The 27,922-nt window shown below is 37.8% G+C and overlaps 2 protein-coding genes and 1 long non-coding RNA gene across 9 annotated transcripts; all 3 read left to right on the top strand.

Moving 5' to 3' along the window:
- The first annotated feature begins 6,478 nt into the window (after positions 1-6,478).
- LOC137730873 (dnaJ homolog subfamily C GRV2) lies at positions 6,479-20,114 on the top strand. Of its 3 annotated transcripts, none has more exons than XM_068469868.2 (22): positions 6,479-7,352; positions 7,961-8,194; positions 8,379-8,466; positions 8,590-8,798; positions 9,157-9,258; positions 9,332-9,394; positions 9,510-11,750; positions 12,267-12,629; positions 13,092-13,232; positions 13,347-13,739; positions 13,826-14,320; positions 14,778-15,001; positions 15,095-15,439; positions 15,783-16,077; positions 16,272-16,730; positions 16,815-17,160; positions 17,247-17,590; positions 17,666-18,130; positions 18,492-18,616; positions 18,902-19,025; positions 19,378-19,446; positions 19,591-20,114. In XM_068469868.2, exons 1-22 carry the CDS (start codon positions 6,921-6,923, stop codon positions 19,795-19,797), a joined length of 7,764 nt encoding a protein of 2,587 aa, XP_068325969.1. In that variant the 5' UTR covers positions 6,479-6,920; the 3' UTR covers positions 19,798-20,114. The 3 variants fall into 3 exon arrangements, with proteins under 3 accessions (XP_068325969.1, XP_068325978.1, XP_068325986.1); XM_068469877.2 differs by having other exon boundaries at positions 6,531-7,352; positions 9,147-9,258; XM_068469885.2 differs by lacking the exons at positions 6,479-7,352; positions 7,961-8,194; positions 8,379-8,466 and having other exon boundaries at positions 8,684-8,798; positions 9,185-9,258.
- A 548-nt stretch (positions 20,115-20,662) lies between these two features.
- Positions 20,663-22,111, top strand: LOC137728818 (non-specific lipid transfer protein GPI-anchored 14-like). The gene is made up of 2 exons (XM_088685156.1): positions 20,663-21,094; positions 21,669-22,111. Exons 1-2 carry the CDS (start codon positions 20,767-20,769, stop codon positions 21,935-21,937), a joined length of 597 nt encoding a protein of 198 aa, XP_088541282.1. The 5' UTR covers positions 20,663-20,766; the 3' UTR covers positions 21,938-22,111.
- An 824-nt stretch (positions 22,112-22,935) lies between these two features.
- On the top strand, positions 22,936-26,372 carry LOC137719906 (uncharacterized). 5 transcript variants are annotated; one of them, XR_011066449.2, is made up of 7 exons: positions 22,949-23,049; positions 23,169-23,304; positions 23,518-23,625; positions 23,908-24,197; positions 24,283-24,735; positions 25,139-25,214; positions 26,081-26,372. It is a non-coding gene; the product is annotated as an uncharacterized LOC137719906 (long non-coding RNA). The 5 variants fall into 5 exon arrangements; XR_011066448.2 differs by having other exon boundaries at positions 24,350-24,735; XR_015956468.1 differs by having other exon boundaries at positions 23,551-23,625; positions 24,360-24,735.
- The last annotated feature ends 1,550 nt before the right edge of the window (positions 26,373-27,922 follow it).

A 27,922-nucleotide genomic window follows, 5' to 3' on the forward strand; every position in this document is an offset into this window, starting at 1 on the left:
ACCACAACGTTCAATATCTTTTATCTTGGTAGTTTCTGCAGCTCAGCACACGCTCTTTTTCCATCCCCACAGCTCCAAATTCTCTGCAGATTTTCTTAAGATTCTTGGCGTCATCGTGGACCTTTGCGTACTTAACTCTGCAAGATAAGTAGGGTTCATGCTAGCCAGAAGTTGCAAACCATCATCAACGAATTCAGAGACTATTGACCTAAATTCGGAGAGAGATTAATGGTTTTCAAAGAATTCCTTGCTCAAGATTTCGTACGTACGGCCCAAAAACAAAACAATTAAATTATTAGAGGGGGAGAGTAACAAGCCATTCGATATCATGTTTTTTTTTTGTTAGATTAAATGTTAGATTAGTCATCGACGAAGTTTGAACCCACGTCATTATGTAAGGAATCAACACCTTTCTACCATTGTGGTAAATGACCATTTGCGATATCATGTTAAAATAACATAAAGAGAAAGGAAGTTATGCATGCATGTTGAGAGTGAGTACGTAGTAATAATGTACGTGTACAAGGGAAATAGTAAGAATTAATCTACCTTTTCACGTAGTTCCATCATGACACACCCTGACCCGGAAAGTCCATTAAGACTCCGAATCGAGCTGTGTTGGCCGACACCCGGAAGGTGATGAAGCCAAAGAATGTGATGCTGTGTAAAATGTGAATAAATTTAAACCTAAAAGTGCCTATATACACAACTACGCAGTGAGCGGGTATGGATCCATTTCACACATGATACAGAGTATAAAAAAAGTACAGTGAACAAAGATAATAATTATACCATCATAATAAGCCATCAGAATTGAGAGTGCCACGAGTCCTCGTCAATACGGAACCATGCTACTAAAACCTGAAGGGATGTAAAAAAAATAGAAAGTGTGAGTGGTCAAAACAAAGATTTTCAAAATCATTTCCATTATCAAAGGTAGTAACCCCTCACCGTAAAACTCGAATAGTTTCCAGCAAATCATATTACGTAGAAGTATGAAATCAAAAGCATACTAACAGTAAACTCATAAGTATAATACTACTCAACATCTCATTAGCAATATAAATAATCATGTGCCTAATAAGCCATATTAGCACGCAAGCTGAAGTCACCTATAGTGACCTGTACGACTTATTCATATCGCATCAATCAATACTAACATATAAGTCAGAGTCATCTAATGTGACATGTACGACTGCAGTCATATCTCATCAATCAATGCTAGCACATAAGTCGGAGTCACCTCTAGTGACTTGTATAACTTATCCATATCTCATCACATATCTCATCAATCATGGTAGCCAATAACTCAATAACATGCTAGCCAATAGCTTAATAAGTATACCTGCACACGAGTCGGAACCACCTAAAGTGGTCTGTACGACAAGACTGGGTGTAAATACATACGCTTAAATGCTACAATCACGTGAAGACTGTGTGAATAATCGCGGGTCACCTACGAGTCGAAACCACCTAAAGTGGTCTGTATGACAGGACTGTGCACCTACCTTAGATCCAAGGTGAGCGTAAGGTGCAGGAAGTGAACATCACTTGAAGGACTGTGCCTTGGCCACGGGTAGGAGCATTAACACAGGGGTGCAGGTTTATAAGCTATAATATATCTCAACACAATCATACTCACTACCATCATTATCATCACACATGTATTCACCTGAAACTTATCTGGGCGTCCGCTGCGTCATTTAGCACTTCAAAGCATTCACAATAGTTAGGTTCAAGTAATATCCATATGAATATGCCATGATGCAATCTAAACCCAAACATTTCATGATATTCCCAAAATATATAATACGGCGTAACATGTACAATCAATAACACCATACTCTCAAACAATTTACTTTTGAGAGTAATCATCAGTGATAAGCCCAATTAGATACTAGTTAAATTAACCATCGTTACTTACCTTTCCTTACTTCAATTTTTTGATTCTTCACGCATTGATTTATGATCAACATTTAATCACCAAATCATAAAGCTAAATCTCACACTTCCCACCAATGTCCTTCACATTGCTCAATTCACTAAACAAGGCTATTGTCTCAATTTTTTAATCTCATTTATTATATGGCTGCATCTAACGTCTCGTTAGACTGCATACGTACCCTAAACATGGCTATTGTCTCAATTATTTAATCTCATTTATTATATGGCTGCATCTAACGTCTCGTTAGACTGCATACGTACCCTAAACAAGGATCAAGCCATTCGTAGTTCACAATAATTACTTCTAAACATTCACAGTAATCATAAGCAATAATCGATTTATAAACGTTGGTGGAATTATCAATTATATATATATACACACACACACACACACGACAGAAAGGAAAAGACCCACTCACCTGAGGTCCGCGCTACAATTCCCTAGCACACGTATCGAGACATCACCAACCAATGTCGTCTAGAACAATTATCAAATCACGTCTCAGAGTTCTTACCGATAGAATACATAATTTACATAAAACACATCCCTACGTAATTCACTTCGGAAGATCAGCATCACGGACTCCCAATCTGTTACTTCCAAATATTCACATTATGTTCCTAGAACCACGTCCTAATGTTTCATTATGATCTAACGGTCGGATCTCCGCCAATTGCCTCAACCAAGTGGCGGTTAACATTTTTTTTAAGAACTTACCAATCCAATTCGGGAAGATCCATACGTCGGATTCCTAATCTGTAACTTCCTACATTCTTCAAATATTACGTACTACAATGTAACAAAGTTTGGTGACGATCCAACAGTTGGATCGTCGATTCACATAAATATCTATTAATGTATCGTAGAGAATTTAAGTTCAAATGATCAACCTACGTCATTCAAATATCAAAACTGAATTCAAGACATTTAATAAAGCCTAAAAATAGCATTGGCGGCCCACTGACCACGCGCCACTGCCGGTGGCGGTCGGCCGCCCGGAAAATTCAACTATATCCAAAAATTACCAAAATTTACATGAATGAAGATCTCAATGAGTAGAGTAACTTTAATACCTATGGCCAAGGCCAATTAGGCCAGAAAAAGCTTCAATTTTGCTAAAACCCGTCGAAAACCTTATACTTGGGTGTGTTCGATTCGACCTCCAAACTTGCTCTGGTGCCTCCACCACTGTCTGGGCTTTGTTCCTAGGTTCTAGGGAAGTGTTTTGGTAGTGGTAATTGAAGGAGATTGATTCACAATTAGTGAATTCCGAGTAATGTCTCACGGCACCTACCGCCGGTTTTTAGAACAATTTACCACCAAATTCCTCCTAATCTTGGGTGAAAATGGAAGAAGGGAGGTCAAGGGATGATTTCCAGGTGGAGAATGGGTGAATTTTGTCAAATTACTTGGTGGAAATCACCTGGAATTAGAACTAGGTCAAAACCGGTTTCAGTCGTGGGCGTGGGTGTGGCTGACGGGAAGAGGGAAATCCCCTCTCCTCATTGGCTATCCACCCCTTTTTCCTAATTGGTCATTTCCCCTTTTTGTCTGATTGGTCCACTCATTCCTCCCTAATTTTCTAATTGGCTACACTTCCCACATGGTGGGATTTAATTTTCCTTTAAATCTAAAGTTTAGTGAAACAATTTCTAATGTCCGTAGTTATACCGTTATAATCCGGACTCGTAAACGGATTTCGCCTATGCGTCTGTAGCTTCAAAATCTAATTAGAAACATTAATTGTGACTTCGAACGGTCAACAGAAGTCAAACACCCTCGCCTCAAAGGGTATTTTTGTAAAATCACGTATTAAAATTATAAAATCATCATTTTTAGGGACGGGTTGTTACACATCATCTACTCGAATGAATCCCATGTTGGTGTAGGCAAGTCCATGAGGGATGCAAGGGAGAACAATTGAGAACTAGAGAAAGGGAATTGTGCAAATTCTAGGGTAAATTGATGAATTTTCTCATTAGTTGTTTACTTTTATTGTGTAGACATGTGAAGAAACAATAAACTCATGCGATAAATATAATTGAAGATGAAAAAATTGAATCTATTGTCATTTTTTATGTCATTATTGAACAATCTCTTGAATTTTTTTTAAACTTTTATCTCATTGAGACAAAACTAAGACGTGCGCAGAAACAACATAATTTGAGATTTCTATGTCCCTCCAAAAAGGGAAGAGATCCCTTTCGGATTTCTCCCACCAAATCCTAGGGATCTGAAGATATGGGCCCTTGAAATTTGATCAAACGGCTACAAACAAGGAGTCTCTCTAAAAGATATAATAATTGTAACCGTTGGATCAAATTTCAATGGTCCGGATTTTCGGATCCCTAGGACTTGGTTGGAGAGATCTGGTGGGGATCTCCAATCCAAGTCATATAACTCATAATTTGGGTCTCCATCCAAATAATCTTCAATAAGTCCAAATTTCGTGAAATATTATTAATTCATGATATGCTCTTCGCAAAGATAAATTTTTAATGTCACCATCACATGACTATAGCATAGTTACGTGGTGTTATTAGCTTACGAGTTATTATACATGTATAGAAAAATTCAATATCTTCTTAATCTATTCATGCGATAATTTTTTTTTATGTATATATACCACATGACACTACGAAAAAGGTATTAAAAATCTCTCGAAATTGATATTTCTTCCCTTACAATTCAAGTTCACATCTTAAGTAAAAGATGTGAAATTTCTAAGGGTAAAGTACAAAAACTACCTCAATTATTGGTGTTACGACACTTTCATACCTCATCTTTTAAAATTGACAATGTCATACCTCATCTTACGAAATTGTACCAATGTTTATACCTTACGTTAGCATGTCGTTAATTTGTCAGTTAAATGTTGACGTAGTTTGATCTAGACCCCACTTTCTATTAAAAAAATAATAAAATATAAAAAAAAAACTAAAAAAAAATCGTTTAATATTTTAAATATTAAAATAATAAAGAAAAGTTAAAAAAAAAATAAAAATCAAAACCTTTCGTCCCATCCACCCCTTTCTCTCTCTCCCCATCTTCTTCTTCCCTGCGTAATCTTCAACCAAAAAAAAAAAAAACAAATTTGAAAACCCATCAACCCTTAACCCCCCGAAGAAGGAGAAAAAGGAAGGATAAGAAGAAGAAGAAGGAAAAAAAAAAAAAAAAAAACCCCAACCCAGTTCGTCCCCCCCCCTAAAACAAATCCAACCCCCTGCAACAAAGAAAAAGGAGGAGGAAGAAGAAGAAGAGGAAGAAGAAAAAAAAAAAACCCAAATCTTGTTCGTCAGGCTGATTCCGCGAGAGGTGGGTGCAAGGTTGGTTGGGTGCGGAGGGTGGATGCGAGGGGAAGACGAATTGAGAATTTTCTGGGTTGCAGGTAGGGCTCGGGTGGGGGAGAAGAGGGGGGGGTGGGGGAGGGTGGGAAGGGATGAAGTTTTTTTTTTAATTTTTACTTCTTCTTCTTTTGTTTTATGGGTTGCAGGCTTGGTAGATGGGGGAGGGAGGGGGAAAGGGATGAAATGTTTTGTTTTTTGTTTTTTGTTTTTGTTTTTAACTTTTCTTTATTATTTTAATATTTAAAAAATATTAAATGATTTTTTTTTAGTTTTTAATAATATTTTATTTATTTTTTTAATAGAAAGTGGGCTCTGAATCAAGCCACGTCAACATTTAACTGAGAAATTCACGCCAAGCTAACGGAAGGTATAACATTGACACAAATTCGTAAGATAAGATATGACATTGTCAATTTTAAAAGATGAGGTATGAAAATGTCGTGACATCAATAGTTGAGATAATTTTTTGTACTTTACCCAATTTGTAACTAAATTAATCCCTTGTGGGATGTATTTGAAGTGAGAGGTCTACCTTTGACTACTTAAACATAACTTTTGACATCAAATTTGAGTGTTAAAGATTCTTGTGCATAATACTATTAGATGATTTTAATACCTTTTCTTTTTCATGAAACAAAAGTCGGGTGAAATATTAAAAATGAGTGAATTATTTTATAAAAAAGGGCGTTATCTTCAATGGTATCCTAGTATGGACAAGTGAGTAGTTCGTTTTTTTATCAGTTAGATTGACATGTTTAATAAAAAGGAAATCTAATGCAAAAAAATTTAAAAATTTTGAGTTTTAACGATAAAGACAAGATAAAAGGTAAAGTGAATAGTACAAGAATTGATTTTTGAGTGTAAAAATATAATTTTTTGTTAAAGTGAACAGTATCGAAAAATTTTCGTTAAAGTTTTCTTTATAAAAAGGTACTCATTCAATTAAATTATGATTGTCCATTTTTTATAGGACTTCGGATGAAAAAAAAAAAGTTGTTATTGGCACTTCAAAAATCTCCTTTTGCATTTTAATTCTTTTTAATAAATAGAAAAATGGTGAAAAGCGTATAATAAAATTTGTGAACTGCTAACAACTTTCCAAAAAAAAAAATAAAGAACTTTCAAAAAGGTTGCAATACGGCACCGTTTCTTATTTAAAGATAGGTCACAGTCAGGTGATAATGATATTTTGGGCAAAATATGTCGATGCCAAAGTTAGGATGTGCTTTTTACAGTATTGTACACAGCGAGGCAAAGCTCTTCTTCTTCTTTCTTCTTTCTTCCATTCAATTGATTATTCCAATTCTTTCGATCCAAACGCGGCCTTACGATGTCCGATGATTCAATCCGGTTCAGCTAGGGTTTGATCGATCGGAAATAGAAGAAAAACTGGACGCTGTGGCAGAGCCCGTAAATAACCGTCAGAGCTGGGGGCGATTCAGTCTCGGTCTCAGGCCGCGGCCTCTGTGCCTCCACCGGGTCGACCCGGCTCCGGACTCTGGTTCTTTCTTCGCCACCACAATGCACCTCGCACCCACACCCTCCACTTCCTCCCGCACGTAGAATCCGTGAGCCGCCAGGCACCCGATCAAAGCCCCTCACCCGCACCGGCACCCGCACCCGCGCCGATGGACAGCTCCAATAACTCCTCCAATTCTTCTTCCCGTTCTGCCCCCGCCGTCGTCGAGGAGCCGGAGTACCTCGCCCGCTACTTGGTCATCAAGCACTCGTGGCGTGGCCGCTACAAGCGAATTCTCTGCCTCTCGAACGTCGCCATAACCACCTTGGACCCCGCCACGCTCTCCGTCACCAATTCCTACGACGTCGCCACCGATTTTGACTCCGCCGTGCCGATCATCAGCCGCGACCAGAACTCCAACGAGTTCAATTTGAGTGTTCGGACGGACGGACGGGGGAAATTCAAGGGCATTAAGTTCTCGTCTAGGTACAGAGCGAGTATACTGACCGAGTTGCACAGGATTAGGAGGAATCGGTTGGGCGCCGTCGCTGAGTTTCCGGTGCTTCATCTCCGGCGCCGGAATGCCGAGTGGGTCCCACTGGTAAGTTACTTCTCTTCCAATGCTTGTTAGTGTTTGTGCAATGTCGTTTTACTGTGCTAATTTGATAATAGAAGAATCAGTAGGCAGTTCACAACTTTGTTAGTCGAAGATTCGATGGTAATAATCTGATTGCTTCAAACCCGTGAGCAAATTTGCCTTGGAAGAGTAGAGTTTTAGTGCAAAGTATGCTTCTTTACCGAATAGTTTTAGGCTTTAGCATCGAATTTATGGAATTGGGAGACTAGTAGTATGCTTCTTTACCGAATACTTTGAGCATTGAATTTATGGAATTCGGGAGACTGGTAGTTTGCTTCTTTACCGAATGGTTTTAGCATAGAAGTATGGAACTGGGGAGAATAATCAGAAATGGGTTTACTTTTCATGCCGTTACTACTTGTACAAAAGAAAAAAGTGGACTTGAACACTGCTGTCTTGAATTTTGGATGAATGTATGTTGCTTGCAAATATATGTCGTTAATGATTTTTACTAAACTGATGTTTATTTGAATGTCGATAATATTTGAGTGGTCTGTTATGTTGACTGACATGTTCGTTTTGCTCTTTATAAGTATTAGACTGATTTTCTGTAACGATTGATGGCTTTGCAGAAATTAAAAGTTACTTATGTTGGGGTTGAACTTATTGATTTAAAAAGTGGAGACCTCCGTTGGTGCTTGGATTTCAGAGATTTTGATTCGCCTGCCATTGTTTTCCTTTCTGATGCTTATGGGAAGAAAGGCGGTGAACATGGAAGTTTCGTTCTTTGTCCTTTATATGGAAGAAAATCTAAAGCTTTTCAAGCTGCTTCTGGAACCACGAATTCAGTTATCATTGCAAGTTTGGTATGACTAACCGTGAGCTATCAATTTTTTTTTTGAACATTTCTTTTAAACTTTATGTCAATGCTCATTTTCTGTAAGTTCAACTTTATGTATGAAGTGCCCCCCTAAAAAACCCTTTTGTGCTGAGGGATTATTTTTTAATAAGCCTCTTGAATCAGTACTTATTATAATGCATTTCATGCAGACCAAAACAGCAAAATCTATGGTGGGGTTGTCACTAACTGTGGACACTTCTCAGTCTCTCACTATACCAGAGTACATAAAGCGAAGGGGTAGCACTTTCTAACCCTTTTCTAGGGGCTCTTTGTAGTAGTTATCTTCTTTTCTTGTTCTTTCTGTGTTCCAGCAACATTCTCTATTTGGCTGTTCATTAATCAATTTATCTGGTAATGCAGCAAAAGAGGCAGTTGGAGCAGAAGAAACTCCATGCGGAGGTTGGTCTGTGACAAGGTTGCGCTCTGCTGCTCGTGGAACTTTAAATGTTCCAGGGTTGAGTTTGAGTGTTGGCCCAAAAGGTGGACTTGGGGAGAATGGTGATGCTGTATCTCGTCAACTGATTCTTACAAAAGTTTCTCTTGTTGAAAGACGCCCAGAGAACTATGAAGTAAGCTGATGAATTTACTGAAACAAACTTTAGGTTGGTGACATGAAGTTCGGGGCATTAGTCTTGAACTAGGCTTCCTTTATAAAAGATGTCTAAATTTAGGCATTTACCTCGCCGTCCCTGGAATGAATAAGAAAACAAGTGCTACATTTCAGATGAATGAATAAACTCTTAACAAAATAAGGGACCCTTTTTGCCCAGGACCCAAAGCCCATGAAATTTTTGTACATAAACAAATTATAAGAATGGAATAATGAAAATTTAAATTCGTTAAAACTTTTTTGGCTTTTACTTCTGTATATACTAGCATTTCATGGAATTATATCAAATGTTGAGAATAGTCACTAGATGTGTGCAGGCTGTTATTGTTCGACCTTTATCTGCAGTATACGCACTTGTTCGATTTGCTGAGGAGCCCCAAATGTTTGCAATTGAGTTCAATGATGGGTGTCCCATCCATGTGAGCATAACCTTCCTTTTGAATTCCAGGTTTATCATGAGGTCATGTTTCTGATGTGTATGATGGATTGTAGGTTTATGCAAGCACGTCTCGTGATAGCCTACTGGCAGCAGTTCGGGATCTATTGCAAACAGAAGTAGGTAGATCCGTGCTCTTGTAAATATTGATCAGGTTTTACCCATGAATTTCTTCCATAATGCAATGATTTCTCTTCATGGGGCTGGGTTGAGCGTTTGGTTTAATTTGTGCAGGGCCAATGTGCTTTGACTGTGTTACCAAGACTGACAATGCCTGGGCATCGCATTGATTCACCTTGCGGGAGGGTCCAATTACAAGTTGGACTCCAGCGGGCTGTTGCAGATATGGAGAGTGCATCTATGCATTTGAAACACTTCGCAGCAGCTGCCAAAGATGCAGTTTCTGAAGGTGGTTCTATTCCTGGATCAAGAGCTAAGCTATGGCGTAGAATAAGAGAGTTCAATGCATGTATACCATATAGTGGAGTTCCCCCGAACATAGAAGTACCTGAGGTGACTTTGATGGCTTTAATAACAATGCTTCCATCTACGCCAAATCTTCCTCCAGAGTCCCCTCCCTTACCTCCACCTTCACCTAAAGCGGCTGCGACGGTGATGGGCTTTATTGCATGCTTACGTAGATTACTAGCTTCAAGAACTGCTGCTTCACATGTCATGTCTTTTCCTGCTGCTGTTGGAAGAATAATGGGCTTACTCAGAAATGGTTCAGAGGATGTAGCTGCTGAAGCAGCAGGCCTTGTCGCAGTACTTATTGGTGGTGGTCCTGGAGATACAAATATACTAATGGATTCTAAAGGAGAGCAGCATGCCACAATTATGCTCACAAAGTCAGTGTTGTTTGCCAATCCTGGTTATGCTATTATACTCTCCAACAGGCTTAAGCCTATGTCTGTATCACCATTATTGTCGATGGCTGTTGTTGAGGTTCTTGAGGCTATGATATGTGAACCACATGGTGAGACAACACAATACACAGTGTTTGTTGAGCTGTTACGCCAAGTAGCTGGTTTGAAGCGTCGTTTGTTTGCATTGTTTGGACATCCTGCTGAAAGTGTTAGGGAAACAGTGGCTGTGATCATGCGTACAATTGCGGAAGAAGATGCAATTGCAGCAGAGTCAATGCGTGATGCTGCATTGCGCGATGGTGCTCTACTGAGACATTTATTGCATGCGTTCTTCCTTCCTCCTGGTGAGCGACGTGAAGTTAGTCGACAGCTTGTTGCTCTTTGGGCAGATTCTTATCAGCCAGCTCTGGATTTATTGTCTAGAGTTCTGCCTCCTGGGCTTGTTGCTTATTTGCACACACGTTCTGATGGAACTCAATTGGAAGATGCGAATCAAGAAGGATCCTTGACCAGCAGAAGGCAGAGACGCTTACTCCAATTGAGGAAAGGTCGTGCAGGGAGAGGACCAACATCTCAAGAGCATTCCTTACCTAATATAAACAATTCTGAAGTTGGTGATCCCATGACACAGACAGGTGGTGGTGCTTTTAAGGCTGATAACAATCAAAGGTCTGCACTGGTTTCGAGTTCTGGACAGGCTTCTATTCTTCAATCTTCTGTTGCTCAAAGTCAAACCAGTGAAAATTTGATGGCTGAAGTCTTTTCAGGTGTTCCACAAAAGAATCATTCAGCACTTGTGGCGTCAGCTGATATTCAGTCAACGAGCATTCATGAGGCAGTGGAAGCAAATACTTCAATCTCAACTGATTCTGATTCCAATACTACTGGTTTCCAGAGCACAGGCCTCCCTGCTCCTGCTCAGGTTGTTGTTGAAAACACTCCGGTGGGATCCGGCAGGCTACTTTGTAATTGGCCTGAATTCTGGCGAGCATTTAGCCTTGATCACAATCGTGCTGATTTGATCTGGAATGAGCGTACCCGGCAAGAGTTGAGGGAGACTTTGCAGGCTGAGGTTCATAAGTTAGATGTTGAGAAGGAGCGTACTGAAGATATTGTTCCAGGAGGTGCTATGGTAGAGACTGCGACTGGTCAAGATAGCGTGCCACAAATATCTTGGAACTACTCTGAGTTCTCTGTTAGATATCTAAGCTTGTCCAAAGAAGTTTGTGTGGGTCAGTATTATCTGCGTTTACTGCTTGAGAGCAGCAGTGTTGGCAGGGCAAAAAAATTTCCATTGCGCGATCCAGTTGCATTCTTTAGAGCACTCTACCATCGGTTCTTATGTGATGCAGACATAGGACTTACTGTAGACGGTGCTGTTCCAGATGAAATGGGTGCATCTGATGATTGGTGTGACATGGGAAGACTAGATGGTTTCGGAGGTGGAGGAGGATATTCAGTGAGAGAGCTCTGTGCAAGAGCGATGGCAATTGTGTATGAACAGCATTACATGACAGTAGGTCCCTTTGAGGGCACTGCTCACGTCACAGTCCTTTTGGATAGGACAGATGATAGGGCTTTAAGGCACCGCCTTCTTTTGCTCTTGAAGGTACAAGTCTTTTATTCTTTATTTCTCTAGAACTACAAATTGGCTTGACATCAGTTTGGGTTTCAGTAGGGGTAGTTTGGGAAGATAGGTTGGGAACACTTACAAAAAAGTTGGGTATGAAAATTCTTTAAATTTGTTTTGTCTATGCAAAATCTTTGTTGTCCTTTCACTCCCCAGTTACCTCTCCATTGTGTAATCAGGAATAACATCCGACAAATACATATGTAGGTTGTAATTCAGATTGGTTTTCTCTCTTTCTCATATATATATATATTCATAAATAAAAGCTGTATGCATTTATTGATATGCTTCCTTTCTGGATGTGTGTGACAAACTGCTGAGAGTTCACCAACAAGGCATCGAGACATTCTCATTGCCTTTACTATAAGTTTTGCCACCCTTTTGTTTTGTAGGTTAACCACTTGTCATCCTTGTAAATGGAAATGGCCTTTTCATTTTCATTTTCAGTTCAGTATGGGGAAGGTGATAACTTTCTATATTTTACTGTTTGTGAAGGTGTTAATGAAGGTTTTGTCAAATGTGGAGGTGTGTGTTTTGGTGGGAGGATGTGTGTTAGCTGTTGATATGCTAACAGTAGCTCATGAGGCTTCTGAAAGGACAGCTATTCCTTTGCAATCTAATTTGATTGCTGCTACTGCTTTTATGGAACCGCTCAAGGAATGGATGTTTATTGACAAGGAAGGAGCACAGGTTGGACCTGTTGAAAAGGATGCCATTAGGAGATTTTGGTCAAAGAAGGATATTAACTGGACAACGAGATGCTGGGCTTCTGGGATGTTGGACTGGAAGAGATTGCGGGATATCCGTGAACTTCGTTGGGCTTTAGCTGTTCGAGTCCCTGTTCTCATGCCAACTCAGGTGTAGTTTTAATATGTATGGGACTTAAAAAGTTGGTCTATGTTGTAACAATTGTGTACTTTTTGTTTCTAGAAGCAGTTTGTTCTCTGCAAATCTTTGCTGCACTTGTAGCTCTAGTTTCAAGTAATTATAATGGGTGCTAAACTTTTAGATAAAATATCAAATGCTTTTTTCTGTTTGTTATCTCCTAGACGTGTTAATGTTCAATTTATTGATCTCCTACAATTGGTTTATCATAGATTTTCATTGAATTTCATGGTAAGGTAAATCTGAATATTACCTCAGTTAATTGAATACATAAGGATACATCTATCAAAACATTTTAAAATAATTGGGGTGAATGCTTTTTGATTAAGTCTTTTTTATATCTTTTGTCTACTATATTGTAGAAAAGTTGCCATTTTCTTGTCTCTTCTCATTTTATATGCTTGACATGTTCTAGCATATGGTTTCTGTATTCAGATTGGTGAGGCAGCATTGTCCATATTACATAGCATGGTATCTGCACATTCAGATTTAGATGATGCTGGAGAGATAGTTACCCCAACTCCTAGAGTAAAATGGATCTTGTCAAGTCCACGCTGCCTTCCACATATTGCTCAGGTGATTCTAGCATAGTTCATTTTCAATTTTTTTTTTTTTTTTTATGTGGCCCTTATTAAGAAGTATCGTGAAAAGCATTATTATATCACAATGTATTTTTCCAAATTTATTTAGGCTATGCTTTCTGGAGAGCCAAGTATTGTAGAGGGTGCTGCTGCTTTACTTAAGGCCGTTGTAACTAGAAATCCCAAGCCCATGATTAGACTATACAGCACAGGGGTATTTTATTTTGCCCTGGCATATCCTGGATCTAATCTCCTTTCAATCTCCCAACTCTTCTCTTTGACTCATGTTCATCAAGCATTTCATGGTGGTGAAGACGCTGCACTTTCCTCTTCCTTGCCTCTGGCGAAACGCAGTGTATTGGGTGGGCTTCTTCCTGCATCTTTGTTGTATGTATTGGAATGTAGTGGTCCAGCTGCATTTGCAGCTGCAATGGTATCGGACTCTGATACTCCAGAGATTATATGGACACACAAGATGCGAGCGGAAAATCTGATTCGTCAGGTATTTGAAGCTTTAAATGAGTAATGTGTTTTGTTACTATTATGTATAGAGAGTATTAATTATCTCAAAATATTTTCTTCGTCCAGATTTTGCAGCATCTTGGTGACTTTCCGCAGAAATTGTCTCAGCACTGCCATTCTTTATATGAATATGCTCCAATGCCACCAGTGACATACCCAGAGTTAAGAGATGAAATGTGGTGTCACCGTTATTACCTCCGGAACTTGTGTGACGAGATTCGATTTCCAAATTGGCCAATTGTTGAACATGTTGAGTTCCTACAATCATTATTAGTAATGTGGCGTGAGGAGTTGACAAGACGGCCAATGGATCTTTCTGAAGAAGAAGCTTGCAAAATATTAGAGATTTCCTTGGAAGATGTATCAAATGATGATGCCAACACAAGGCATTCTTTTGAGATGGGTGAGGAGATGCCTAGCATATCCAAGCAGATTGAGAACATTGATGAAGAAAAGCTTAAACGGCAATATAGGAAACTTGCCATGAGATACCATCCAGACAAAAATCCTGAAGGAAGGGATAAGTTTCTTTCTGTACAGAAAGCTTATCAGCGCCTGCAGGTACATACTACCCCACAGAACTGGTCTTTGTTTAACGAGCATGCTTAAAATATTGGTTATGTGGCACATGTCCAAAATTCATTTTGCTCCAAAATCTCTAGAAATTCATTGCAGTTGGATGTTGGTCATTTTCGGTATGTCAAAGATGACCGTGAAAATTACCTGAACGAACCTATTTCTTTTCTAGACTTGTACTGAGCATCTAAGTCTTTTATGTATGTAGTGGATGCCATATTTCTGGCTTAGTATTTGAGTATTTTTCTTTGATGCATCCTTTTAAGCCTTTGGATTTGCATCTTTTCAGAGTGCATTTGTAATCTTGTTAATGTGTATTGGAGCTATACAAAGTTCAATGTAGCCGTAGGTATCTAATTTTATTTTATCTTGTGTGGACAGATGATGATAGGTATTCTTCCTTCTGTTAAGATATTTGATAACTCTGTATTATTGTTTGTAGGCCACTATGCAAGGCTTGCAAGGCCCTCAGCCTTGGCGACTGTTGCTTTTATTGAAAGGACAGTGTATCTTGTACAGACGCTATGGAGTCATTCTGGAGCCATTTAAATATGCTGGTTATCCAATGTTGCTCAATGCAGTTACTGTGGACAAGGATGATAACAATTTTCTTTCCTCAGATAGAGCACCCCTCCTGGTTGCGGCATCAGAGCTTATTTGGCTGACGTAAACACCCTTTAATCCACTTTTTCATATGTTTTATTATTCAAACTGATGTTGACAGGAAGATATCATATGTGTTTATATCTCCATGATTAGGTGTGCATCTTCTTCATTGAATGGAGAAGAGCTTGTGAGGGATGGTGGCATACAACTTCTTGCAAATCTTCTTTCCCGTTGCATGTGCGTAGTTCAGCCGAGCACTGCTGCAAGTGAACCATCTGCCATAATTGTTACAAATGTGATGCGAACCTTTTGTGTTTTGAGTAAATTTGAGAGTGCCTGGGCTGAGATCCTTGAATATTCTGGACTAGTTGATGACATTGTGCATTGCACTGAACTTGAGCTTGTACCTTCTGCTGTCGATGCTGCTGTCCAGACTATTGCACATGTGTCTGTGTCCACTGAATTGCAGGATGCTTTGCTGAAGGCTGGTGTCTTATGGTAAGTCAGCTTACACAAATAGTTACTTTAAATATTAAATGCAAGATTGCTCATTGCTCAGTTAAATGTCAAATTAGTCTGCCATCTCCATTAGTTGATTTTATCTGCATTTAGTTATGAGTGACTTCTAAGGTTGGATATGGGAGAATACAATTGCTTATTAATTCTTGGTGTCAATGGTGTTTCATTGTGAATCCATTGACTGTCACTTTATCTCACTGTGTCTCAAACTTGTAGTTTCTTAGTGATTCTTGGTAGAACTGATTGTTATGCTATGTTTTTATGTAAAAAGAGCAATTAATCTTCATCTTCGTTGTGTTGCATTGTGTGTGCTTGCTTTTAGGTACCTTTTGCCCTTGCTTCTTCAGTATGACTCCACTGCAGAGGAATCTGATGCAACAGAATCACATGGAGTTGGTGCTAGTGTACAAATTGCCAAAAATATGCATGCTGTACGTGCCTCGCAGGCACTATCAAGGCTTAGTGGCTTGTGTAGTGATGAGAGTACAACACCTTATAATCAGACTGCAGCTGCTGCCCTCAGAGCTTTGTTGACACCTAAGCTTGCCAGTATGTTAAAAGATGAAGCACCGAAAGACCTACTATCTAAACTAAACAATAACTTGGAGTCACCAGAGGTAATTGCTCTAGTTTCTGTATTTATAGTATTTATGACGGTAAATTTTTATGCATGCTTTCATATGGCATACTCTCTTCTACTTAACAAAAAAATAATGCAATACATAGTTTGTAACATCTGTGTCTGGGTCACTTGGTTGCGTTGCAATGTTAGTTTCTTTATGGTTGATTGTATTATTTATTTGTGTACTAGATTATCTGGAACTCCTCAACCCGAGCAGAACTACTGAAATTTGTGGATCAGCAACGTGCAAGTCAGGGTCCTGATGGTTCATATGATATGAAAGATTCACATCTGTTTGGGTATAAGGCACTATCAAAAGAACTATATGTTGGCAATGTTTACTTGAGGGTCTATAACAATCAACCAGATTCTGAGATCAGTGAACCAGAGGCTTTCTGTGTTGCATTAGTTGATTTTATAGCATATCTTGTGCACAGTCAATGTGCTACTGATTCTGAAATTAAGGATGTACCAAATCAGAATGGCTCGTCCCTCGAGACACCTGAGGATTCTAATGATACGGCCATTGGATCAACTGATGAACAGAATACTCCGGCTGAAGATTCTGCACTATCTAATGGACAAGTAGTAGATAAGGAAGAATTTGAAGCTGCTAAGAACCTTAAATTTGCATTGAATTCACTTAAGGTATCTTGCTCTCTTGTTATGTTAAGTTCCAAACTTAAAAATTTGTTTATGTATCTGACCTTTTTTTCCTTTTTTTCTTTGCAGAACTTACTGACAAGCAGTCCAAATTTGGCGTCAATTTTTTCTACAAAAGATAAGTTATTGCCTCTTTTCGGATGCTTTTCTGTGCCTGTTGCATCAGAAAGCAACATTCCTCAACTTTGCCTGAGTGTGTTGTCACTCTTGACTACATATGCTTCCTGCTTGGAGGCTATGGTTGCAGATGGATCAAGCCTTCTTCTTTTATTACAAATGCTTCACTCAGCCCCAACTTGTCGTGAAGGGGTTCTTCATGTTCTTTATGCTCTGGCCAGCACACCTGAACTTGCTTGGGCAGCTGCCAAGCATGGGGGAGTTGTCTACATCCTTGAACTTCTTTTGCCTTTGCAGGGTAAATACTTTTTGTATCTTTTCCTATTTTTTAAAATTAACTTAGAAGATTTAACGGTTTTTTATGATATGAATCATAATTTGCAGAAGAAATTTCCTTACAACAAAGAGCAGCAGCAGCCTCTTTGTTGGGGAAGCTTGTTGGCCAGCCAATGCATGGGCCTAGAGTTGTTATAACATTAGCAAGGTTTCTTCCAGATGGCTTGGTTTCAGTTATTAGGGATGGACCTGGTGAGGCTGTTGTAGTTGCCCTTGAACAGACTACTGAGACCCCAGAACTTGTATGGACACCAGCAATGGCTACTTCATTGTCTGCACAGATTTCAACTATGGCATCAGATCTGTATCGCGAACAGATGAAAGGTCGTGTGGTTGATTGGGATGTACCTGAGCAGGCATCTGGGCAGCAAGAAATGAGAGATGAGCCACAGGTAGGACATGGTTATGCCGTATTAACATTTAAGTGTCTTATTGTTTGGAAAACTCACAGTTTCCAGCTCATGCAGGTTGGCGGAATCTATGTTAGATTGTTCCTAAAAGATCCCAAGTTTCCTCTTAGAAATCCCAAGAGATTCTTGGAAGGACTGCTAGATCAGTATTTGACATCTATTGCTGCCACACATTACGATACACTAGCTGTTGACCCTGAACTTCCTTTGCTTCTGTCTGCTGCATTGGTTTCGTTATTACGAGTGCACCCTGCACTTGCAGATCATGTTGGATATCTTGGATATGTGCCCAAACTCGTGGCTGCTGTGGCTTATGAAGGAAGACGAGAAACAATGGCATCAGAGGAGGTAAACAATGGCAATTATGTGGACAAAACAGATGAATCTGATGACGGATCCACACAGCCCACTCAAACTCCCCAAGAACGTGTGCGCCTTAGTTGTTTACGTGTTCTACATCAACTGGCAGCTAGCACCACATGTGCTGAAGCTATGGCAGCGACTAGTGTAGGAACTCCTCAGGTGCGTCAAACTATTTATTTGATGTACTTATTCGTTTTACATCTAAAAGTCATGTATTCTATTTCTATCGTAAAACCATGACTATCAAGTTTTCATAAAGGACTTCATTTGCAATTTTCTCATAAATTTCTGGGAGATGTAGATTTGTAGTAGTGAGTACTTCAACTTTGACCTCTTCTTTAGAATGCATATTACTTTGAATTGAGGGAGACGGTTACTGGTCCATATTCAATACGGTTATTGAGGAGAGCATAGGGAATTCCAAGCAGGAATTCCTCTAGTTATATCTTCTCACTTTGTCATGTATGGTGCTATCACATTTTTTTAATCCCCTCATGTTTACCACTATACAATTTTACAGGTCGTTCCCCTTCTAATGAAAGCAATAGGATGGCTAGGTGGAAGCATACTAGCTCTTGAGACACTGAAGCGTGTTGTGGTTGCTGGAAACCGAGCTAGGGATGCACTTGTTGCACAAGGACTTAAGTGAGTAACTTTTGTAGTCTTGATTTATTATATTTCGACCGATCGTAGTCTAGACTTGGTACGTGATTCATATAACATTCCATGGTTGCATTGTCCACACTTAGCAATGCCAACTAAACCTCTAACCATGCAAACTTATCCCTGACACATTTTGCCCATACACGCTCGTTGGCAGGCTATATTTGTAGATTATGTTCAGATTTGGAACGGCTGATGTTCTGATTTCAAAGGAAGATTTGTCTTCTGCTCATTTTGGTATTGACATAAGTTCTATGAATAATGTAGGGTTGGTCTTGTTGAAGTACTTCTGGGCCTTCTTGATTGGAGAGCTGGAGGAAGGAATGGGCCTTGCTCTCAGATGAAGTGGAATGAATCCGAAGCATCTATTGGCAGGGTGCTCGCGATTGAGGTTGGAACATTTTCATCAAAGATATGTTCACAGATTACTTTGTCCGAGTTCTTGTTCCCTCTTTGTTTTCAAAATATTTCTCATTGCCTGTTTTAAAGGTGAAGGAAAATTCTCTCTGCTTGTTCAATTTTAATATTCATTTCATTAGGGATTAGGAAATACTATATATTTCACCAATTAGGTCTAATGAAGGTTTCAACATTTGAATTCGTTTAAATGGTAATTTGTTCAAAGCTTGAAGGTGGTTTTGGTCCTTGGAATCCATTTTATCACATTTCAATTGTTTTATTTTAGCTGTTTTTCATTCCCTTTTTCTTGGCATGTTTGAAAATTTTGGCTTACTGCGATCCAGGTTTTGCATGCATTTGCAACGGAGGGGGCGCATTGTACTAAAGTGCGTGACTTGTTAAATTCCTCAGATGTAAGTCCTCGCGCTTATCTTTATCTGATGCACTTTTTCAGATTTTGAAATCTGAATTACAAAATCTTGATTGTTCATCACCGAGTTTTAGTGAGACTGCTAATACTGATGTTGCTCTTGCAATGACAATTGCTCATTTTTCAGGTTTGGGGTGCTTATAAGGATCAGAAACATGATCTTTTCCTCCCTTCAAATGCTCAATCCGCTGCTGCCGGAATTGCTGGGCTAATTGAAAGTTCATCATCGAGACTCACTTATGCCCTTACAGCTCCCCCACCACAACCTGCTCCATCCAGACCTCCTGCTTCAACTTCTTCCGATTTAAATGGAAGACGGGATCACCTTTCATAGTGTACCGGAAACACTGCGCATTTACCAAAGAGTAAAGACTCATACTTTTCTGTATAGCACACTGTACAGTTTTATCATTTTTTTTTTTACCGTCCACATGTTAATTGGTAGCTTTTGCGATCTTCCCAACGAATGGTGAGAAAATTTCTGTAAAGAGGAATTGCCCACCTGTATATAGAGCTGAGCTGATTTTTGTGTGATCTCATCATCTTGGGCAATTTTCTTCCATGTTTTATGTTGATTTTATCCTCCCATAAACTCTTGTTTCTTCGTGTTCTTGATTTCTTAATAGAAGGTTTCTTCGTTTTCTTTGCTCATTTGGCTTATATTGCATTGGATGTCTGAGTGGCGCTTACTAGTCAGTGACGGTTGATTTTTGGCTACTTGCAAACTAGTATAGCTGATTCTCAAACGATCAAAAGAATAAAAAAAGTCGTCATAATTTCATCCCAATTTTTCTCTGATTTTGATAGATCCCATTTTTAGATGCTTAAGACGGATGCATGCTTCTTAGTGAAGGCAAAGTACGTACGATGTGTTAACATTCAACTTCGAGTCTATTTTTTGTTAGTTGGAATAGAATAGATTTTGTTACAGGGCAATGGAAGTTAGGTGTGCACGCATACAAGCTCGAATCTCATGTTCCGCAAATTTTAAAGAGATTAGATTTGGATGATTCTGCAGATACCTGAAATGCAAATGTAAATATGTCATTGGGAATGGCAATTTCTTCCTACTTTGGGGTAAGGAATCCCACTTCTCAAGGCACCCCAGAATATTAACTCACCCATTATCCATCTCCTGTATTGAATGTCACACTTCAAACCATGAATACTACAGGAAGCTGATAAATACCTAGCTTGCTCTACATGCACTTCCCACCCCAAAAGCCAAAAGCAAAAGCACACCAAAAAGAAAAAGGCAACAGCATCAAAACCCAAAAACAAATCATCCACAACACACAGAAAAATGGGAAGCAAGAAACTGAGATTGTTTTGCATTGTGGTGGCCTCACTGGCCGTGGCAACAATGGCAACAATGGAGGATGATGAGAAGGAGTGTGCAGACCAGATGGCGGACCTTGTGGCTTGCATTCCATTTGTGAGTGGAACGTCCAAGAAACCAACGCCCGAGTGCTGTGAAAACACCAAGAAATTGAAGGCCAACAAACCAAAGTGCTTGTGTGTTCTCATCAAAGAAAGCACTGACCCTTCCATGGGGCTTCCTGTCAATACCACTTTGGCTCTCCAGATGCCCTCAGCTTGTGACATTGATGGCAAAATCTCTGATTGCCCAAGTAAATAATGTCTCATCCAATATTTTAGCTACTCTTTCATGTGAATCTTAAGTCTCCAATTTTTTTTAATTCAAGTGATAGTCTAATCTTAGCTTTGATGAAATCTAAATTATGGATGAAGATTTGAAGTTGGATGCAGACGAGGATGCACAGTGCCTTAGCCAACTTGTTTATGCGCATATGTGCAATTCTTGAATATGAGTTTCTTATGAAATTATATGTGATTAGCCGTCTCCAAAGTTATGGCTCGATACCCATAACATGATATCATTAGCCAATGGGGTTATCCCTAGTGGTGAGAGTAGGTAGAATGATGGATAAGAGTATGCTAAGTTCAGGGTACGAAACGCTCCAATGTAACCAAAGAACAAAGAACTTGTGACCATAAATGAAACCTTATGATACTGGAATGTGAGTCCTAGAACGTTTTATTATACCTATAACATGAAATCTTACGATATCAGAATATGAACCCCAAGAAATCCGAATATGATGAAAATATTTGAACCTTAGGCTATCTGAATACGAAGTTTAGCGATTTTTGTTTTAATTTTTTGTTTTTGCATGTTTGCAGGTATATTGAATCTGCCACCAAATTCCCCCGATGCAAAGTTTTTCAAAGAAGCAGATTCAAATTCTAGCACATCCCCTACAAGTAACGGTCATGAGTCTACACCCACTTCAGCTTCTGCTGCTGCTTCTTCTTCCACGTCCGATTCAAAGTCATCAGACTCGAAAGCGACTCCAAGCAGCACCAACAATGGAGCAGGATTAATGAAGTCGACTGAGACTGGATTTTTGTTGGTGGTGACATTGGTTTCCATGGCATTGATGTTCAACTGATCATTAGAGGGTCTGTAAGGAAATATATTTTGGTTTGGTATCAGCTGGTTTATAACACCTTTGCTTACCTTTACGATTTTATCATAAAAAATTGAATAACAACAATAATATTTATGGGGCTCTCTTGTAAATTACTAATAAGTAAAATTATTTATACATCTATTTAATACTACAGTGTAGTGGTATCCCTCTTCATTTGTAAGTGAGTCTTAGGTTCGATTATCGCCAAATGCGAATTTGAACCACATTATTGATAACCCATTGTGAGACTAAACCCACTATCTCCCCCTTAGAGGAGATAATATAGTTTGTTAAAAAAAAAAATCACTTCCACAAAAACATCATCAAATGAGCCCTAGTTCTAGTTGTGCAATTGCTCGGCAAAGGTGAAAATTAAAGGTAATTAGTAATGTATGAGAAATTAGATAAGAAACTGGGTTGACTATCTCTCTTTTTGGCAAATCATAATTTAACGTATATTTAGAAATTGATAATATTTGGCTCATTCCTTTAAAACGTAAGTATATTTACGTTCATGCCAATTACAGTTTGACGTATATACATAAAAAAATTTCATTTTGTCTTTTTAATTAGTTATTTTGACGTGTCACATGATTTGTAGAAATGAGGAATAACTCTAACCTCAGAGAGAGCCAAGCAATGTCTGCAGAAAAATCTAATAGAAAGAAAATTATATACGCACGTATCAAATTGTCATTAAAAAAGATTAGGCATACCTGCTTCCTAAGTTCCAAGTGAGCCAAGTACTATCAAATTACAAATTATGTTTCCATCCAAACCCAATTTATTATTAATCTTCTATATATATAAAGTGAGAAGACCAATTTGGTGAAGCTTTCAAAAATGCCAAGAAAGCCCCTTCATTTTCTTCACAATCCAAATCCACAAAAAAGGGAAAATGGGGACAAACTGGTAAAACACCATCACTGAAAAAAGATAAAGCATCATAACCGTAAAGTTTTGCTGAATGAAGAATTAGAACCGTGACATGGGATTCAACCACCCTCCCACGTTCTACAAACTGCCAACTAGATAAAAAACGTTCACTCCCTCACCTTCCATCCTCTCATTCTCTTCCAACAAGCTCACTGGTCTCTCTCTCTCTCTCTCTCTCTCTCTCTCTCTCTTCACTCTCTCTCTCTCGCTCGATTGCTCGCTCTCTCTAAAATCCAAAATTGACAGGAAACTGACGACGTGTTTGTGAATGCAGGGAAGAGGAATTCTCGGAATTTAGTTTTGCCTTAGCAAATTGTGGGCTTTGAGAGCGAGTCCTACAGTTTCAGTTTTTGAAGGTTTCGGATATCCACACAATCTATTGGGAGCAGTCTGGAAATCCAGACGGCCATGTGAGTTGCGATTCTTGGTCCTAAAACGACTTAGTTTTTGCATTTGTTTACTATATAATGTGATTCTTCGGTTATTAAAGATTCCAATTTTTAGAAAACGGGCATTTAAAATCCTCTCGAAGTAGTAGGATTTGGAAGTGAACTCTACTGGAGAAGTAATTCATTGTGTTCAAATTTCATTAGTTAAGTTCAGTTTCATATTAATTTCGGTAGTTTATTTGTAACCGTGCATAAATCAAGGAGAAGAGAACAAGGGGAGGGAGAAACAAAGATACAGATTGACAAAGACTCTTCCTCTACATCGACTAATTCTTATCGCAGGTCAATCTTGATTCTCCATTTTCTATGTAAATATTCTAATGACTGTCCACTATTCATCAAATTCTTTTTAATTTCCTTCCGTTTTCATGCATGATTGTTGATTATTTTCTTTTGAGTGAAAAACTGGATTTGTTTCTTCTCCATGTAAGTGCCCATTGGTGAGTTTCTTATGCTTACAAGGAAACTATTGGTTTTGGGGAGTTTTTGTTTATATTAATCCATTTTCCGATTATTTATCAGGCTTTTTCCATTAGGTTTTCAAATCATTTGCATTCGGTGCAGGCAGTGAAGTTAAATGTGATATGGTGTATGTGTGAGCGAGACATTGTGAGGAATGACAAAAACGTGGGAAGCAGAAAAAGATGAGGAAAGAAATTAGAACGTGAAGAAGGAAAAACTGTTATATGCAGTTGTCAGTAGTCTCCCAGGTTTCAAACTGTATCTGAAGCATATATTAAACCGACACCATCGTGCAACTTGACACGAGGAGAAAATGAACGTGGCATCAGATTTCAAACTGCTATGGGCAGTTACCATTTGATTCCACATTTAATTGATCGCCAATCTCTCAGGTATTTGCTTCCACCCTTTTCTTCTCTTTTGTCTTCTTTGGCATTTGATTTCTATCTCCCTTTTTATCCTGCGTTTTAATTTCAGATTCTGGGATCGCTTCTATTTATCCATTATTTTTCCCAATCTTTTTCCTGTTTATTCCCGTGCAAAGTGCATTGCAGGAAGGCGGAGCATCATATGGCCATTTTTAAAGGTAACGCCCCAGAATCTATTGCTTAATTTAAATTTTTCTTCAAGTAAGGTTTGTTTGATCGTTTTTATGCAGTTTTCTCTCCTTTTGCAGAAAATCGAAGCCATCGTTTACGTATTTCGTCTACACTTTTGGTTTCTCCAATATTCTCTTTTTCTACTATTATATCCACAAAGTGAATTGTCAGATAATTTAGAACGCAGGAACAAAGAAGGAAGGAAAACAGGAAAGCCTTCATGTTAGTTTTCTTTTACAGGAAGACCCATTTCACTCGCCGTGATCAACAACTGCAGCTTCTTGAAGTACCCTTTCACTCACCATAAACGACAAGTGCGGCTTCTTTAGCAGTATGTTTATTAGTCTCTTTTCAAATCAAATTCACTGCCATTAATTAACTGTTTCTCATCGATCATTCATTTCTGATCATATTGATGCTATTTGATTATTCATAGATCTGCCAAATACGATATATAGTATAGAGTTGTGCTATGTATTTCAAATTTGGTTTCCATGCAAGAGAATAATATTATATTTGCATATCACTGTATTAGTTTACAAAGTGTTTGCGAAAACGTCTCAAAGTGTGTTTTGATTTCTGGTTTGCTTAATCTATATCTATATATATAAAGAGAGAAGCCTAAATAAGTGAAGCTTTTAATATTCCATTTATGTTCTTACTTTGATTGAGAACAATCAACGGTTTGGCAATGTGTAACTGAAGTTCTGTTTGTCATTGTATCGATGTTGCAGTTTGCTTACTTGCCAAAGCTTTTAACGTGTTTCGGGAGTGATACACATGGAGAATACCAGTGGCTACACATTCCAGGTTTGAGCATTCGCTTGCTGTCTATTTGCCATACATGATGATAAAGAAAGCCAGCAAATTTTCAAGTCATGTTCGCTGATTAGGATTGGATTTGTCTTGGGTTAAGTAGAATTTGATTGAAGAGGCTAACATTAAGTATTTGTGGGTTAATTTTCGCTTTGTTAGATTTTTTGTATGCAGAGAAAGGTTTCTGGCTCTTATATACCTAACTATTAGCCATCTATTTGTATTATTTCTTTGTTCCATATAAGTATTGCTTGCAATGTCATTTACAGATCAATTAAATTACAAGCATCTATTTGCATTTATGGACATATATTATGCACTGAATTTACTATGTCATTTTGGTTTTGGCTTTTACTTAGCCTTACTAAATTACATTAATTTTAGAGCATATTAAGCAACTTTTAACTATCACAATAGTTAGGTAAATAGATGAAGACCTATCCAGAAAAATGCACATAACATCATTAAGGTATCTTATCCATGAATACATATTCTATCTGTATCATCATGAACTTAGTTAATCTTTTCCACTTTCCTCAGAACACTACATTAGGGGAGCCTCATGATCATTATTATCACTAAAAACATATGTGTGATACATCTAATGATCCTTATTATCAATAAGACTTAGATCTTATCCAACAATTCTACATCCAAATTCCAGCCAATAATTGGAATCCCCAATCTAACCAACTCAATATATAGGTCTACAAAAATAGAACAAATTATAGCTTTAATCAACTCATCTTTAACAGATTTTGGTAAAATAAAGTGTTCAAATAGAATCCAATATGTAGTTAGCTGTATTTTGTGGTATTGTGAGGATAAGATGATATTTATGCCTCTGTTTTTCTCAATAGGAAATTGAGATTGTATGCTGCGGTTGAAGACGCCAACATAAATGCAACAGAAAGAAGAGGGACAAATAAAGAATAGAGGGTAAATACATTAGCTCCCTTCGGTTCTGTTAGTTGGCACTTTTCTCCTATTTTTCATTCTTTTTTATGGACGAATACATATTTATCATTCCTATATACAATCAGAATAACTATGTATTTCGTGTATCACCATCCTCTTTGCCTGAAATCTTATTTGGATGGTCCTGCTTATGTACGAAGTTCTTTCTTATATGATGAATGATTTCCTAGCCTATTTTGTGTTTCATTGTACTCTAGCGTTAGGTGTAAGAAAACAAACAACCATTAATTGAAACAAAAAAGGCTGTTTTCATGGCCTGATCTCAAATGAATTTGTATTAAATTAAAGGGTAAAATTTGCACACCACTTAAATTGGCACAAATTTAGCATTTGTACTTTGCTCCAAGAACCTACTTTGTCCTAATGTTTTAGAAATACCCCGTGTTTTTACAAACGCAAAAAATCTTAACCCAAAACCATTTTTAGGGGCACGTACCAAACATCTTAACAATAGATAAGATCCCAAAATATCTTAACGCAAAAATTTGGTTCGGAAACCATCTTTAAGATATTTTTAAGATGTTTTGTGTAATCATTTGGCACGGAAACCATTTTTGCGTTAATCTATATATATAAATCTATATATATAAGGGGAGAAGCCCAAATAGGTGAACCATTTCAAAATGCTTAAAATGCCCCTATGTTTTCTTCACTATCAAACCTAAAAAATTTCAAAAAACTAGGACAAATTGGTAAAAAAACAAAATAAAATAACTACATAGAAAACTTTAATCGGAAAACACAAATATTTTTTTTTTTTTACTATATATGTAAAAAATGAATATAAATACAAAAAAAAAATGAAAACTTTAATGGAAAAACACAAATTAAATTTTTTTTTTTTTTACTATATATGTAAAAAACGAATATAAATACAAAAACCTAAAATTGAAAAAGTTACAGTAAAAGTTAAACATAAGAAAATTTAAAATAATGTTGGAATGAAAACAAAAAACTCGAAAGAAAAACATGAACGTGCTTAACCAACCCTCACAATTTAATACGCAGTAGTGGGCAATTTAAGAACACAAATTTAAAAAATCATCTTTACCACATGTGTAAAAAACAAATTAAAAAAAAAACACTGGAATTTAAAAAGTTACAGTATTGTTCAAAATAAAAGTTACAGTAAATATAAAAAAAGAAAAGAGGGTAAATACATTAGCTCCCTTCGGTTTTGTTAGTTGGTAATTTTCCTATTTTTCCCATTGTAATTGTCAAGATATACTTTAAATGTATTGTACAAAGAGGAACTATTTTTTTTTTTTTTATCATGCACGTCCTAAAAACTTATCATGTTTTTCGTTTTTACTTTGTGTAAAGTAATGATTTAAATGTTATTCATGCACTTATCAAACAACATATGATTTTAGATGCAAGTTCCTACTTAAAGACCATGAACAATAGCAAGTATATGTAAATAAATAAAAAATAGTAGATGACAACATTAAGTACTCATTCAATAAAAAAGACAACACAAAAGTAACTGCTGTTAATAGGGGTAACATAGTGAAATGAAACACAACACACATGGGAGATGCTTACGTGAGATATACTTTTTCTACACTCTTAGCCAAGATTGTTTTTATTCGTTGGATGAATCAAACCCTACCTCAAAGCTTCATCCTAAATTTCATCAATGAATGTGGCCCCTTAGATTAAAAAAATGGACGATGAAAACATCACTCCGATTTTTTATATAAGCACTATCCAACTATCCAAAC

The sequence above is a fragment of the Pyrus communis genome, chromosome 15 (genome assembly GCF_041283825.1).
Source record: "Pyrus communis isolate YQ-2024b chromosome 15, ASM4128382v1, whole genome shotgun sequence".
Classification (NCBI taxonomy): Eukaryota; Viridiplantae; Streptophyta; class Magnoliopsida; order Rosales; family Rosaceae; genus Pyrus; species Pyrus communis.

Excerpts from the sequence above, each read along its gene's own strand:
- LOC137730873 (XM_068469868.2), top strand. The coding sequence starts at position 6,921 with ATGGACAGCTCCAATAACTCCTCCAATTCTTCTTCCCGTTCTGCCCCC. Across the intron at positions 7,353-7,960 it reads ATGCCGAGTGGGTCCCACTG|AAATTAAAAGTTACTTATGT; the intron begins GTAAGTTACTTC and ends ATGGCTTTGCAG. Across the intron at positions 13,233-13,346 it reads GCCTTCCACATATTGCTCAG|GCTATGCTTTCTGGAGAGCC; the intron begins GTGATTCTAGCA and ends AAATTTATTTAG.
- LOC137728818 (XM_088685156.1), top strand. The coding sequence starts at position 20,767 with ATGGGAAGCAAGAAACTGAGATTGTTTTGCATTGTGGTGGCCTCACTG. Across the intron at positions 21,095-21,668 it reads CAAAATCTCTGATTGCCCAA|GTATATTGAATCTGCCACCA; the intron begins GTAAATAATGTC and ends GCATGTTTGCAG.